The sequence below is a fragment of the Rhea pennata genome, chromosome 26 (genome assembly GCF_028389875.1).
Source record: "Rhea pennata isolate bPtePen1 chromosome 26, bPtePen1.pri, whole genome shotgun sequence".
NCBI lineage: Eukaryota > Metazoa > Chordata > Aves > Rheiformes > Rheidae > Rhea > Rhea pennata.
Window position 1 is genome coordinate 3,477,905 of NC_084688.1, and position 15,754 is coordinate 3,493,658.

The 15,754-nt window shown below is 47.5% G+C and overlaps 1 protein-coding gene across 18 annotated transcripts in view; it reads left to right on the forward strand.

Moving 5' to 3' along the window:
* MAPT (microtubule associated protein tau) overlaps positions 1–15,754 on the forward strand; it is a 57,574-nt gene that overhangs the window by 19,888 nt on the left and 21,932 nt on the right. For 17 of the 18 annotated variants that reach the window (XM_062595494.1, XM_062595492.1, XM_062595486.1 and 14 more), the window contains 4 exons: positions 9,756–9,843; positions 11,435–11,521; positions 12,837–12,923; positions 14,530–14,595. In XM_062595494.1, the coding sequence (XP_062451478.1) occupies positions 9,771–9,843; positions 11,435–11,521; positions 12,837–12,923; positions 14,530–14,595 (313 nt within the window). In that variant the 5' untranslated portion in view covers positions 9,756–9,770. Of the gene's footprint in view, positions 1–4,276; positions 4,295–9,755; positions 9,844–11,434; positions 11,522–12,836; positions 12,924–14,529; positions 14,596–15,754 lie in introns of those variants that run through there. The other variant, XM_062595485.1, reaches the window with a different exon arrangement.

The window sequence follows — 15,754 nt, forward strand, 5'->3', positions numbered from 1 at the left end:
CAGCTGGGAGGACAGAGGTTGCACTATCTTTGAGGAGCTTGTCTTCCCTTCTGGTTTGTTCCCAACCTGCTTTGTAATAAGGTTTCTTACCTCTTTTCTCCTTGCAGGGAAGATGGACTAATGACGCATATTCTGTAAACCACCTTGTGCTTCTGTCAGTAGAGATTAATGCGAGATTTAGGGTTCATATTCCTGCATTGCAAAATACTTATATATATTCCCTCATGCAATTTCCAGCAAATTTCTGTTCCTGGAAGGGCCCATGTTATGGCATCCTTTTGCTTGAGCAGAGGAGAGATGTCCAGATACAGTTGTTGCCCAACTCCAGCTACTCTGGCTGCTCAAGCCCATGGACTGGAGTTGTGTGCCTGAGTAATCTGGTCTCATAATTGCCACCCTGCTTGGAGGCAGCTGCTGAACTGGGCCTAAGCTGATTTGGGATGGCAAATTCTGTTAGTTTAATTCTCAGCAACACTGAAGAACTTGTCAGCACGTGAGTATCCCTCAGCTTCTCTCTCGCTGTGAACGTGCCCTGGAGACCTTTGCCAGCTGGTGACTCCCAGCAATTAGCTTGCATGACTGCTGGCTGTGGAGAGGTTAGATTTATAAGGGCCACACAGTGATGATTCCCTGAATGCTTACATCTTTGAACCCAGCCATTCTTTCCCTTTCTAACGCTGTTTTTACAGAATTGTGGCATCTCGTCACTTGGGACTTCCTTGCCCTCAATGTTATTGCCCTCTCTTCTCATCTTCCCCGGGCTCAGGGGACTGTAACCCATCAGCCCACCCCAGCAGCCCAGTGCCGTGTTTCACCATGGTCTCTTGGCCATGTGTGAGAACGTTCCTCTCGTGACGCTCGCCTGCTCTGTACGGCTCTACACGATGGCTCTGCTGCAGCTCTGCCCCATTCTTGCCAGCACCAGCTGCTCTGCTCCCTGCAGCATCAGCTGCATCTCACCTCCCTCCTCCCTCCCAGTTTGAGAGCTGCTTCGCTGGAGCAGTGGGCCTTTACAGCAGGGAACGGCCACGTCTCTGGTATTCACCAAAGCTGCCTTCGTATTCAGGCCCCTTTGGGAAACAGCGTAGAATTAGGTGGATTTTCTCGGTGTTGATAGAGATGCATAATGCGAAGTCCTCAAATGGGGCATCTGTCATCTCTCCATCCCGTCTTATGCCATTAGCTGATGTGGGAGATCTTTATTGCCTTGTTGCTCAGTAACCTTCCGGTCCCAAACGGGTGTGCACAAAGCCAGTGGGTGCACTCCTGCTGTGATGAGGCTCCCCATTTCCTCAAAGCTGCTCTGTAATGAACCCAAACCAACTCAAGTCTGCATAGAAGGTCTCCTGTCACCAGGGAGAGGTGTCAAAAGTCCCAGGCCTCCAAGGAGTTAGTTACACTGTAACAAGGAAAAAATGTTAAAAACAGTGAAGAAAAATGCATTTTTGAGACTATTTCTTTTGCAGCTCCCCCCCATTCTTCCAAGAGAATTTCATCCTTCTTTGTACCCCACAGGAAGTTTTCCAGCCCCTTGACTAGATAACTTGAAACTCCATATTATTTCTCTTACTCGCTGCGTATTAGGCAGTGCTTGCGATTAATGAGATATTCCTTCATCTGTCAGCTTCTGGGAAAAACAGTACTTGGAAAAGTACACAAAGGAGATGAAAAGAAAGTTGCTTATGAATTATGAACAGCTTTTCAGGCTGATGTTATTTCATGAGGCTGTCACTTTGTTTTAATTGAGTAACTCAGATGCAATCATGCTTTTTAAAAAAACTTTGTGTTTGATCACCTTTCAGAGGTTACACTTAGATAGCTCATGTTAGCTGAATTTTCATTTTCAAATAACAAGTCTGGATACTTACCATCCTTACTGCTTAAGTAATGGAGAAGTAAGATATCCTTGCAGCCGAGCTCAGGACACAGTAACCAAGCGGCTTTACTCCGTCACTGCCTGGAAATCAGCTAGGTCCCTCTGTGATTGCATGGACAGTTAGCAGTTTGTGGCTGGTAGCAAAGCTGCTCAGATGGACCCAGTGATGAGTACCAGAGTGTGCAAATCTAGCCAGTATCTCTCAAGGCATTGCACTTTACCTTTTGCTGAAATACGTCTTTTCTCTATTTTCCTATCAATTTGCAGCTAGTACCCCCCCGACATGCACGCAGCTGCAGAGAGATCTCTCTTTATCTAGTTTATTTTGGGGTTTGGGCAGATCTGAATTGAGTCATTAGTTCTCAGGCCTGTGATCGCTGGAGTTGTGCAATTTGAATAGCTGCAGATCGAGACTCTACCTCTGTCTGTGCGATGCAGGATGACCCCGTGACCGATCAGAAACGGCTGCTCTTGGTCCACGGCTGTCCCATCAGTCGGTTGTTCCCTGGGGCCGCGTTGCAGTCCTGCGTGTCGTGGGGTCCGCGGGCGAGCGGGGGGCGGGGGCTGACCCGCTTTCCTGGAGGAGCGTCGGGGGAGCACTCATCTCCTGGCCCCAGACGGGTTGCAGGGACGCGTTTGCCTGCTCCTTTGTGACAGTGCCAATGATGTCGCCTGGCACAGAGTACGCAGGGCTGAGTGCCACCGAAGCACGGCTGAGTGCCACCGAAGCACACCTGTGTGGTCCTCGGCATCTGCTTTCTTCCCCCTCCACCACTGGCCCGTTTTCAATCGGGTACGTTGTTTTCAGCGCTGGTTTTATTTACCTTGCGTAGCAATGAAACCTTTCGCCAAGGGATTCAGACCTCAGGCCGCTGTACTTAATTTGGGATCCCGATCTTCCCAGGTGGAGAGGGCTGGAGACTCTGCGTGTGGTTTGCTGCTGTTTAGCCTGAGCGGCAGCAGCAAGAGGGATCTGCTGTGTCTTTGTGCTGGTTGGAGGTGTATTCCGATCGCTATCTGAAAAGACATCCAGGGTGCGCGGTCCTTGGCATGCAAGAGTTGGTGTATCAGACCAGGCATGGGGCTGCCTAGTGCCACGTGGCCTTCTGCTGTGCAGCTCAGAGGGATTGCCAGATGGGAGGAACATGCCACTTCATGGGAGAAGTTTCTTTCCAACATCATGAGCTGGTTTATGCCCTTAGTACAGGGCTCAAATGTATTCTAGCTGGGAACTTCTCATGTATTTTGTTCATTTATTGGCTTCATTTACTTTTTCAGTCTTGCTTTGCATAAGCCTTCCCCTTTCTCCTTCCCTCTCTGTGAAATAGTATTTATAGCAGTTGTTACAGTTCCTTTTGGAGGAAGGATGCAGCAGTTGTTTTGTTTGGACCTGTTTTCACGTGTGGGTTGTGCTGGGGGGATTTGCCGTGAATTGAGCAGTTGTATTTACTCAAAACAGTGCCACGCCAGCTGTGCTATAGTAGCTTTTATTTCCACTGTCAGACCAGACGAAGCCACTGCATACATGCCTTCAAGCCTGATAGGCTGTTTAGAAAGTAAATTTACAGAACAGGCAGTGGAAGTAGAGCAGCAGTACTTTCATTCCTGACTCACTTCTCTGGGCACTAGTGCAGGACAGTGTCAGGGATGTGGCTCTGCTGTCTTGAGCCACACTCATTACATCTTGCGAATTAAGCAAGGTCAGCCTGATCACGGGCTGGCATGGAAATCTTTGTGGGTGTTGGACAAAAGGCAGTATGCAATTTTGCAGGCGATGTGGGAACCATCACATAAAGCTTGTAGGCTTTGCTGTCAGGTCTCTGCAAGCTCCTGTGAAAGCAGTGAAATTGCTTTTAGTATCCTTGCCAAATTCCACAGAGAAGACTATTTTTTTTCCCCTTTAAATTTCTTCTGGACTTTGAACTGACTCTTAACAGCTTTTGCTTCCTGTACTAAACCTCAGTGATGTTGACAGCTGTTAAAGGGTTGTTTCATTTCACTTGAGGCTTTTCTTGTTGGAGATGTGGTCCCATAGGCTTTGGGCTCTTTGGGATCTAAATTGCTTCTGTAGCTGTTTTGGCTTTTAGTCCCTAACATTTTGTACAAAATGCCTGCAGGGATTGTTCTGGGGCCAGGTTCGGCCATGAAATGCTGTTCACACTCTAGGAGAGAGTTGCTCCTGGTTACCGCAGTACTGAGCTTAATTTGCTGTGTCATGGAGCAGAGCTGCGTCTCGGAGCTGCCTGGTGGCCTGAAGGCCGGGAGCCACCCCGGGCCCCCACTGCTGTGCTGATGGGTCCACGCACAGCTCTCAGCTGCCCTGGTTAAAGAAGATAGGAGTGTCTGCTCCCGTTCCTCTCCAGATTTCACTGGTCTGACTGTGGGAACGGCAGTACTCCATTCTCCAACGAGTTGCAGGTTTGGAGGCCGATATTTTGTATTCTTTTACCACTTCCAAACCTTGGAGTGAAATACACTGCGTCCCTGTCCGCATTTCATCTTACCATCGATGTGAGCAGCAAAACTATTACCTTGAACAATAACACTATTGCATTTGATGGCTGGAGACTGCTCAGCTCTCACCAGTTAAACTTGCTTCTCTCGGAAACTTGGGAAAATTGGATTTGTGCAGAGGGATTAAATAGGTTGCCTATGTAGAGCAAGCATCAGAGGTATAGCTGGACTGAGCACACGCTTCTGCTGCCTGAAGTCAGGCTGTTTCTCGTACTCCTGGCAGTAAAAACTTTGCACTCCCGAGTTGCACAGCTCAAATATGGCTGTTCAATATGCCTCTTCTCCCAAAAGGCGGGCTGTGCATGTGAAAAATGTAAAATTTGGAGGAGCTGTTAATAGTGGCATAGGCTGTTGCTCTTCAGATAGTGTCCCTGTTTAACAAGAATAGTTCTGCTGGAAGTGGATAAGGTTTTCTTACGAAGGTTTCTGCTTTATCTGTCATGCAGAGGGTACTGCCGAAGTTTATCTCTGTGCAGCTATCCTTAGGCTAATTATTTATTAGTGAACCATTGCTTTAAGGTGGGGCTGATTTTACAGTTTTTTCAAACAATTTCCCTTAGCATTATGTTTTTCCCCAAGAGGGATTTCCCCTTCCTCCCATTTGAAAAGAGAGAGAAAAAAAAGGATTATCATTATATGCCTTTTTTTCCAAAATTCTAAGTAGTTTCTCAGCTGTGCAATTTTCAGAAACCATCTTTATAAAGAAAAAATCCCATCTAAAATATACCATTTTAATAAGGTTTAAATTCCATTTGGTCTTATGAATTTATTACCTAAGTAAAAGCCTAAAGCCAAGTTGAAATGCTCCAGCTAGAAAGAGGAGTGTTTTGCATATAGCAGTTTAGTTTTGCCTCTTGGTTTCGACAGGACAGCTCCGTTCCAAAAACGTGTGCATCAGTACGCTGTGGAGTTTGCAGTCAGCAGGGCTTCTAGCTGATGGAGTAAACCAGATGAAAAAAGGAGAGGAAGAGAATGAGGCTCAGCATCCATCAGAGAGGCATAAAACGACTGTATAGATAACATTCCTGGTGAATATAACTGCACGATTATATGGCCTGTGTATTTCAAATTCTGCTGGGAGAGCTTTGCAGCTTGCAGATAATGGAGGCAGCGGCTCGCTTGTACTTACCCATTGAGTCGTCTTGTGTGCCTACCATTATTTATTTACTTATCTGGTGCTGATGACATTTCATCAGCCCTGTTGTAATGGATTCGAGTCTTAGCCATGCCAGGCCTCCCGAGGGCAGGCTGGTGGGAAATGTTTCCAGAGCTCCTTGCAGGGAATGCTTTGTATGCAGGGCAGGGACGGCGGCTGCGAGGGGCGTCTGGTGAGTGGGCATTTCTTCAGCTAGAAGCGAAATGCCGAGGAAGCACGTGCACGTGGAAGCGCCCTCTCTGCCCCTTGGGTCACGGTAATTTGAGGCGTTTTTGTTCTCCGCTGCTGACCGCCGCACGTCGTTGCTCAGGCACAGAGCGACTCCGCTCCGCCTGCCGCGCTGTGGACGTGGCGGGAGGGTGTGCTGCGTTATCTGCGGGGAGCTGCTCCGGCTCTCCGTGGCAAACCGTGCACCAGCCCCCGGAGCCACAGAGTGCAAATGGTGCCCGGGGTGCAGCCGGGTTTCAGGCGCTCTCACACTTGCGTTGGGTATTTTTTCGATGCACCTTTGTGGCTTTTGATGGTGCTTTTCTCCTCATGACGGAAATGGCAGCTTTTCCTCTCTCATCCCTGAAAAATTAATGTTGAAATCCTCCTGAGCCCATCTCCAGTCCTTTAGCTCTGAAATGGCCAAATCTGGCCATGTGTGGAGCTCAACAGGAACAGGAGCTGTCTCTGCCTGGTTGTGAAAAACAAGGCATTAAACACCTTCTTGCATAGCTCAGAGACGGCAAGACCAACAGCTTCTCTGTGTTTGTAGCTTCTCTGAAAAACACCCTGGTATTTCTTCATGGCGAAAAGCCCTGGCACCGGCCGGACAGTGAGAAGCAGGGCACCGGAGTCAGCATCCTGCGACCAGGCGGCCCCGCGCGCCTGCCAGCAGGCTCACCCGGCCCTTGCTGAATCATTGCTCACTGCTGTCGTGCCAGGGCGGCCCAGGTGCTGAACGCTCTGTTCGGAGCAGAAGCGTAAGATCTTCGGCCACGTCGGATGCTGTCCGTGGAGCCAGCAATGAGCTGGTGTGGCGTGTGAGCTCGGTAGGTGTCAAGCGAGGAGTCCTCTCCGGATGACATCCCAGGAAATCCTTGTCCGGTGACAAGGAAGGACTAAATGCATCCTTCCAGGAAGACTGGGGCAGACCTTAATTGCTCTTTAAAAAAAGCAGGTGGTAGAAAGAGAGAAAAGGAGGCGGAATAAAGAAAGAAAAGTCTGAAATCGAGCTCAGCTTATTTGTGAGTGATTTGCCTCTGAGTCGGCAGTACGGAGGCCAAGATGTTAGCATCCGTAAGTCTTCCGTGGAGTGAGCAGGGCTGGGAGGTTCCACGGACGGTGGGACGGATCGGGATTGCTTTCCTACCCCCAGGCAGGGTGGTGCGTGGGGAAAACTGCTGCACCCAGTCCTGTGTGTGCATTTGGGTTGGAGAGTTCACTCTTACGCCTTTCCCCATATACACATACACGAGAGCAGCATCTTTGTGTGTTAAATTTCAAACTCTCGTGTTCACGCTCAAGTTGCCTTTGTGCCCTGTACACTAGGTTAACATTATATTTTTGTATTTCAGGGTTAAGTAGCCCTGTAAATAGTATCAAGAGGCAGCCAAGTGAGAGACGGATATAATAATGATCCTTTGAGCCTCGGTAGGACGGCTGCCATGTGCCCAAATAATGAGGGCTGTTCATTTTAAGTGGGTGAAACCTCACTAAAATGTTTGCAAAAAGCAGACGCTTAATTCCTTCCTGTTTCATACCTCCATTTTTATGGATGATCTTTTTCTACAGCAAGTTCTCAAACTTCTTTGGTACAGTTCTGTCAAAAGATGTTATAGCTGTCTAAGGCAGAAATTAAATTGCACGGTCATCTTCCTAACAGCTTAAGAAAAAGCTGGATAAGAGATCTGGTTACTAGCATTAGAGCATCTCTTGCTTTGTTCCATACATCCAGGTAATTTATTGCCAGCAAATAAGACCACGTGAGTTTGCTTCTTTGCTGCTGGTAACCTGAAGCATCATTTCTAGATTCATTCACTCCTGATGGTTATGGCCAACATGCAATCACAGCAATAGCTGGTTATTCATCAGTGCTAATGGCTGTAATTACATCAGCTGTTAGGAAGTCAACTGAAAGCGATGTCTGTCCAACCAGTGCGGAGAACGAGGAGAATCGTGGTCCCCTCTTCACAGACAGGCAGAGTGTTTGTTGGCCAGTTCATTTCCTTTTGCAGATAGATGCGCTTTGGAAATACAGCTCTTAATTTTAGCATCTTTCTGCTTCCCAGTCCTTTGCCCAGACCGATATACTGTGCCTGGCTCTACAACCAAGGCATTCACTGTAGGCTTTCCTAGCACTGCAGAAGCGTGAAGGGTTCAGGGTTGAGAAGCCATAGTGCTGTTCTCTCAGACCCCAAACCAAGCAAGAGCCCCTCCTTTACTAGTGCCTGGTCCAGATGTGTCTCTGAAGAGTTCTGGTTGATCCCGATATCTCTCTTTTGGATTGCTTTTAAAATGATAGGAATGTCATTATAGCTGTGTGTCCTGCTGGCTGTGTCCGCAGGGGTTGGAGGCATGCGTTTCTGCAGTGGCATCACACCTTGGCAGCAGACACTTCTGTTCAGTGACTGTGATTAAATTGGCAAACACAGAGTTTGGAGTGTGCAGCAAAAATAAGTCTGTGCTAAGTATGCTGCTCCCCGGGATCGCTAGTGCCACGGGCCATTGCCGAATGCATTAGTGCTGGCTCAGGCCAGGCTCTGTGGAGGTGGCGCAAGGTTTGGTTTGTTTGTGGGGTTTTGATTTCACTGGGAATTTTTGCTTGCCCTTGGAGAAAATTCTCTGCATTATGCCAAACCACAAAAAACTTTCTTTTTTCTTTTTTTTTTTAAAGCATGTGCTGAACATCATGGAAAGTAAAATGAAATAAAGCGATTCTTCATGCTGCCCCTTGCAGTTACCTTCTGCTTTCCTGGCACCTTTTAAACCATTTCCAGCCAGGCTGAATATGAAGTTTTGTCTGCTCTGCATAATTTTCCCATCCCTCTCCTCTTTGGAAATTACAACCACAATCCTTGTGAGTGATGTCGGTGTTTCAGGCATCAGCAACAGGTTTAACTGTCCAGCTTTAAGTGTGTTTTCTTGCCTGCATTAGCAGAGCTCGTAAGTGCACACACAGTATTGAGTGGTGGTTTTCTCCTGGGGCCCTTCCTCGCTGAGTGAACGGGCTAGACCAGGCTCAGGGGGTGAGGGAGATGTGCTGAATGAGTCTGGACCGTGGTATTGCTGCTCCGTTCCTGGGGGAGGTGGAGAGCAGCCAGAGACGTGTGTGTTGCCTTGAGTACTCCCCGGGGAGGTCAGCTCTGTCCCTGCCCAGGTGGCAGTCACTGCCAGGCACTTCACTGCCAAACTGAGTTTATGGCAACACAGAGCTCAAACCCTGTGACAAAATAGTGACCCTGGTAGTGTCCAGTGTGGACCAGGATGGTCCTTTCCCTTCAGAGATTTTAAATGCTTGTGTAATTTTGATGCTGCAGTTGAGCAAAAGTTGCATATTTCCTTATGCTGATGGATGTCACAGCTGGCACACACTTTCCTGTGCAGCAATAATGAGATCTTCCTTAAGTTCATAATGAACATTTGCTCCTTTATATGTTTTCTCTGCAAAATCTATGTTTTCTGTTCAGCTTAGGTCCGCTAGTGAATTGGTTCTGACCTCTTGAGTTTGGATTGCAGCGGTCTCATCTGCTGTGCTGAGAGCCTAGTGCAGCTGTGTTCAAAGAGCAGTCTCTGGCTGGGGTCTGCCCCTCATCTGGCATGTTAGCACTCCCTTCCCACTGTCCTTTTCCACTCAAGGGCTGAAGACAAAACATGCTCTGGGTAAATTTGGAGACAGTAGTGTTAAATGATCCAGGGAATATTTCAGCGCTGGTGTGAAACCTGATAGGTGGTGGGTATCTTGAGCTGTTGCCTTTTCTGGACACAACGGTGTGATTTGAGGGCTCATAAGGAAAAGGGAACAAAGTAGATACCTTCTTGCAGTGGCTGAAAAGATATTTGGCAGATTGCTTGCTAGAGGATATTTAATGATCCTGGAAATCAGCTGATGAGCCAAATTTGTCACATGGAGCAGTAGGTGGGAGTACACCAACTGGCTCCAGGGGAGAGTGCATTGTGTCAGGTTTTACCTGATGGGTGTTTATTTTTTCTCTTCCCTTTAAGTAACTTCGCTGAGAGATGGCGGAGCAGCGTCAGGACGTCACTATGATGGATGATCACTCAGCTGGCCAGGAGAAGCACATGCCATCAGGTAAGCCCCTCCAGGAGGGGATGGTGTAGAGGACCTCTCTTGCCCACCGCCAGGAGGAGAAGGACCCAGGTGGGGAGAGCAGGGCCAGTGGGGCAGCATGAGAGGATCTTGGGGCCAGCTAGGAGGAGTATGTATGGGTCCCTGGGGAGTAGGACACCTACGCTGTCCTTCCAGCAAGGAACAGACCTTTGGGGATGATAGGCAAAGGTGAATGTCATCCAGGCTTAGGCATGCCCTAGCTCAAAGAGCAGTTGTAGGTGTGAGAGGCCAACAGCTGAGTGTCTGCACTGGTATCTGCATGTGGACGGTTAGCATGGATCAGCTAGCTGAAGCCTGCGGACATGTTGTCTACAAGACACTCTGATGTTTATAGCAGCAGGAAAATGCTGTTGCCATCATCCAGGTTGATGGAAGAGCGCAGCAGAGGTGGCATGGCTCACTTCTTTGTTTGGTGTCATTGCCCAGCAAGAGCAGAACAGCCCCTAGTATCCCATATCTTGTTACTGCAGCTTTGCAAGTGTATACTTATGTGTTTACTACTCACTTGGCTGTAAAAATGCAGCACTGCTTTTCTTTGGAGACACTGCACAAGGACGCTGTTTGCTGCCTGCTTTTCTCACCTGCATGGGGAGTTGGGGAGAACTGAGCAGGGGACTCTGGGAGCAGGGACCACACAAGAGACTCTTGTCCCATATTTCAGACTTGCATTTCTCAGGAGGACTTTCCTTTCTCATCCCACTATGCTCCACAATTGAGCTTGGAAGCCTACATAATACCAATGAACTGGGTGGGACTCACTTCTGGTTGTGCTCCATGTGAACATCATCTTGATTTTCTTTTCTTGAAGTGCTTTGGATACAGCTTGTGCGAGATAAATGGGTTGTCTCTACCTTGGAGAGAATCCATGGAATCCATTCATTCTGGCTCCTGTAGTCCATTTCAGTCTGATAGCCCTGTAGCCTCAGCTTAGCATATCACAGATTCCTAGGGATTTTGCTTATGTTAGTTTGAATCTTCTTTTCCAAGTCATTTTCTTCAGCTCTCATTGTTTCATTTGCCCAGACTCCCTGCAAAGAGGAGACCTGTGCGTCTTGCTCTACCATTCCAAAAGATGACTTTTGCAACCAAGTCTTCCTATTTTCAGGTTCATGCTACACCAAATTCTTTACAAAGATTTTGCTGATTTGCAGCAATTAGAATTACACATCATGGAAGAGCTCAGCAGCTTGCTTTGGGAGGGAAGCTAACAGCTCCAAAAATGGCAGAGAGAACAACGGTTACTCGGCTGTACATCTTTTCTGCTTATGTTGCTAAGATCTCCTTTCCTGCTTATGCCATGCTTTGCTGTTTCTAACTGTCCAGTTCACTGGGCTTTTCTTTTGCTGATGGGCTTCTGCTTGCTTCTTTTGGTAATGGCACTGGTGCTTTGGTTGGCATTTTCACGCTTTGTTTGCTTATTCGTTCAGGTATTTTATACTCTCCAATTACAGTTTCTTTATTGCTGCTGTGGATCTGGGCTATCACAGCTTCGTAATACACAGTCCATGATTTACAGCCAGGCACTTGTTCTAAGTATTTGAATGTTTTCCAGGCTATCCTCTTCAAATACCAGTCGATGATGGATCAGATGAGCCTGTTTCTGAAACATCTGACGCTAAGAGCACCCCAACTACGGAAGGTGGGAGCTCTTTGACTTACTGCTTTGAAACGATGGTAGATGGGGTCGTGGTAAACCTTGCCGAAAGGCTCACTGTGGCCTGTTCTGATGTGGCTTCTGAGGAGGAGCAGGTTGCCTTGTGTGTCCCAGCTGTTGGACAAATAATCTTTATTAGTCTGATCACAAGCAAGGTTTGCCACTCTGCAGAATGAGACAATATGTTTTAAAGGTGGAGAGCAGGTTGCAAGCCTGCAACCTTGAAAATGCAAAGTTTGAGAATGCAAAGTATTTATTACAGTGCAGTAAGTTGCCTGGAGTTTGTCCTGGAAGACTTTCTACACTGCGACTGCAAGGTGCCATTAGCTCAGTGTATCTGGGAGCAATACCATGTTGTGTGCTCTACCAAGATACTTCACTGCACTTCCTGGTCTCCATGTTCCCTTTCAGTTAGCTGTAGCTTGTAACTCTTTTTTATCCTCTCTGTAATTATTTATTCATTAGTACAGCATGATTCATGCTGGTATGATGAGGTGGGCAGTGTTTATATATAAAACAAAACTTTTTTTTGATTATCATATTGGTAGGACTCAGGGCACATCTGTGCTGCTCCTGAGTGTTGCCAGAATGCCATGTTTTTTCAAAAGGATCTTAATTTGGAAGTGGTCTAGAGACTTGTTCATGTTTTTAATTAGTTGCACTTTTTTGCAACTGGCTGCTTTAACTAACGTATCTGCCTATGGGATACCTCAGGTAAAGACATTAGCTTGCAACATTTATCTAAAGAAAAGATGGACACAAGTGCTGGCCAGTTCCAGCCCCGTCCCTCTGGAGTTGTGAGCTGACAGTGATCTCCTATGAAATGCTCCTGTTCCTGTCTGCGGCTCAAGAAAACAACCTGTAAGACCTGGCTGGTGCAGAAGGAGGTGTTGCCCATTCTCCCCACCGGATCGGGGCTGTGACAGTGATGAAACATCCCTCTGGCAGATAGAGCTGGATATCTGTCTGTCTCAGAGCTGCCTGGAGTGTGAGGCAGTGGCAGTGCACAAATGGTTTATGAAGGTATCCAACAGCAGCTGTTCTCACCTGTTCTGGACCAGTGATGTCCCCGTGCAGATCAAGCACTGGTGGCTGTCTTCTGCTGTGTATTTTCAGCCAGCTGCATAAGGAGTACACTGGAGATGGGCAGTTTTTGTGGCGGAGGGTTATGTCCGACCACAGGCACTGGCTGAAGGGAGGGAGTCGGGTGCTTTTCTGAGTGAATTGTTCTTCAGGTACATCCTGGCCTTCACAGGGTTTTACCGCTCGACAGCTATGTGAAAGCTGCGTTGTTTTTCAGATGCCACAGCCCCCTTAGTGGAGGAAGGAGACCACGAGGATCAGGGTGGTGTCGAACAGCATGGGGAGATCCCAGAAGGAACCACAGGTGAGGGAGACCAAGGTGCAGTTTCATCTCTTGACACAGACAGAGCGGAGAGCTGAGCTGGTTAGTGCTTAATAATAATGCTTCTTGGCATTTCGCAGGCAGGCTTTGTTCCTGATGCGTGCTTCTCTCTTCTCCACGGCCTGCAGAAATGATTCTTAGCTGACAATTGTACTCTTGCCTTCCCCAGCCTGGGGAAGCTTGCAGCCTTTTCTTCTCTCTTTCTCAGCTCTGCATCTGACAATCTTTCTATCTGTGGTGGCTTCTCCTCCCATCTCGAGGCTAAGCACTTACCTGCAGGTCCTGGTCATCTCTGCCCCTGTGACGGCAGCCCTGCTTTGCTGGTGAGGTGAGGCAGTCACTGCAGGACCTCACTGCTTGTCTCACTGGTGTTCTTGCTCAGCTCAGCCCATGCGGTTGTCTTTGAAGTGGCAGGTGAAAACCAGGCCACTGCAGCAGTTCTTTGGCTGCTGGCGCATTTTAAAGATCATGCAGAGGAAGTGAAGTGGCTAATTCGAACTGAGTGCTCTATGGGAAATCACCACACTTGGGCTTGGTTTTGCAGAGAGAGATGGGAGTCTTTCAAGGGTGGTACAAAAAGGGATGGAGCTACAGCTGTGATGTTTATATACAACAGGACAGGGGATCCCAGGAGAGGCAGGTTTGTGTATGCAAAATGAGTGCGTGGCTTCTGTGCGGTAGACTCTGGGTTTTCCTGAAAGCATCAGGCAAGGTATGTGTGGGTCCCAAGAAAGGTAGTGGGTGGAAATAGGCTTCTGCAATGCCTGAACGCTTAAGCAGATGCACAGCACAGTCCCTTTGGCAGCCAAACTGCCTGTCCTGCATCCAGTTCCGTGGCTGCTGGTGGAACCCTGGACCGAAGCACAGAGTGGCTCACCTGTTAGCAGGGATATACGGTCTCTGATTCAAGGTCTGACTGTACCAGGGAGCTAGGAGGAAGTTATGTCCTGAACTCTTTTGAAAAGACAGGGAAAAAGGAGAACGTCCTAGTTTGACTGTAGAATTGTGACATGCTATATAATTTTGGTATCAGTTAAGTTCATTTGAAACTAGTCATATGATAAAATGAAGGAATTGTGATAGAGATAAACCATCATGGCTGCTGTGAAAAAAAATGTGTTCATGTAATCTACCAGTACTCCTGAAGGGTCAGATTCATATCAGAGGGACTCAGGTTAATGTTGTCAAATAGCCTTGACAGAGCTCTTTATGGTAAGCTAGATAACCGACACCAGGAAAGCGTGGGTCAGATTTGACATTCATGTGGATACTACAGCTGCATAAACGCTAGGTGGGGGTAGAAGAAGGGATATAAGTCCTCAAGTTTCCCTGCTCCTTAACAGTCTGTTTTCTTCACCTCTGCCTGAAGGAACTTGTACTGACCTGCCATGCAGGATGTGTGATTTGGTGAAACATTCTTCCAGTCTGGTACAGCTCATGCTAAATAAATCTAGCTAGATCCATCCCCATCATGGATTAATTGTCTTTCTGATACTGCTTTGCTCACAGTACGGTTCAGGCACGTGTTTAAAATATAATTTTGTGGTTTTGGTTGTGTTTTCCCTTTCTTTCTTCAAATGGGGACCAGCTGAAGAGGCGGGCATAGGAGCCACCCCCAACCTGGAGGACCATGCTGCAGGAGATGCCGCTCGAGGTTAGTGGAATGTTTCTCAATGGGATCCAGTCATTGCTGCCCACACATATGGGTGGTTGCTAGTGGCTTGAGATTTTTCTTCTCTAATACATCTGCTCTGTTTGAGCAGCTGTGCAGTTCTCCCTATCCCTAACTGAGGAGGGTCCCACACGCTTTGAATGTCCCAGCGTACTCATTTCAGAGAACCACAGCTTTTCACGCACCAACTTTCTCTCTCATGACTGAAGCCCTGGTTTTGTTTGTCCAGTTGAAAAGCAGGGCATCTTCCAGGCTAGAAAAGATGATAAATAGAGCAGGGATGGTGTGGTCAGCCAGGAGGAACTGCTCAGCATTGAACAAAGTCAATTTGGGCCCTGCATTTCATACCCCCAGAAAAGTGAATTGTTTGACTCTAATTGCTGTGCTTCAGTTCAAATTGAAAGACTGTCTCAAACCTAGTCACTGATGCACTTACTTTAAGGGAGTTTTCTCAGTCTCAGAGCTCATGACTTACAATGCCAGGCACGGTGGCAGCGAATGTTTATAGAGCATTAATTGTGCATCTGCTCAGATGAGCCAAGGAATTATCCAGGGACCTCCTGGCTATGTGAAAAGACTCTGTTGGCTTTATTCAGTCAAGTCAGTCAGACTTGACTGAAGACCTCAGGATGGATTTTTTGAAAACAACCAGTACTGGCTTAATTCAGTGCCTGGTGGGGCAGTTAGGTGTTCAAACTCACTTTGGTATAGCTCTCTTGCTTGCACTCGCACCCAAAGTACTAATTTCATGTGCTGTTAAAAAACTCAATTAAATCCCATAAGGGATTCAATTCGGTCCTGTCAGGCAGTTTTCTTTGTGGTATGTGTAACAAATTCTTCCACCTGATTGGGCAACATCTTTCTTCCTCATGGCTGCATTACTGCCTTTACAAACATCCATGTCTTTTGAAGAAGCGAGTAGTCATTTTTACTTTCTCAGCTCAGGGCAGAACTCAGGTTGTTTTCACTTTTGACACACAGATGAGCATGGTTATTTGCAGTCTGCTCCTTGCAATTAAAAAACCTTTGCTAGCCTATCCAGTGGTTCTTGGACTGGCCGCTCTTCTGTACTTAAACAGTGGCATTGCTACAAAAAATAAGTCAGTATTGTTAGCAGGAGTGTAGTAAAGTTCTCCCTGCC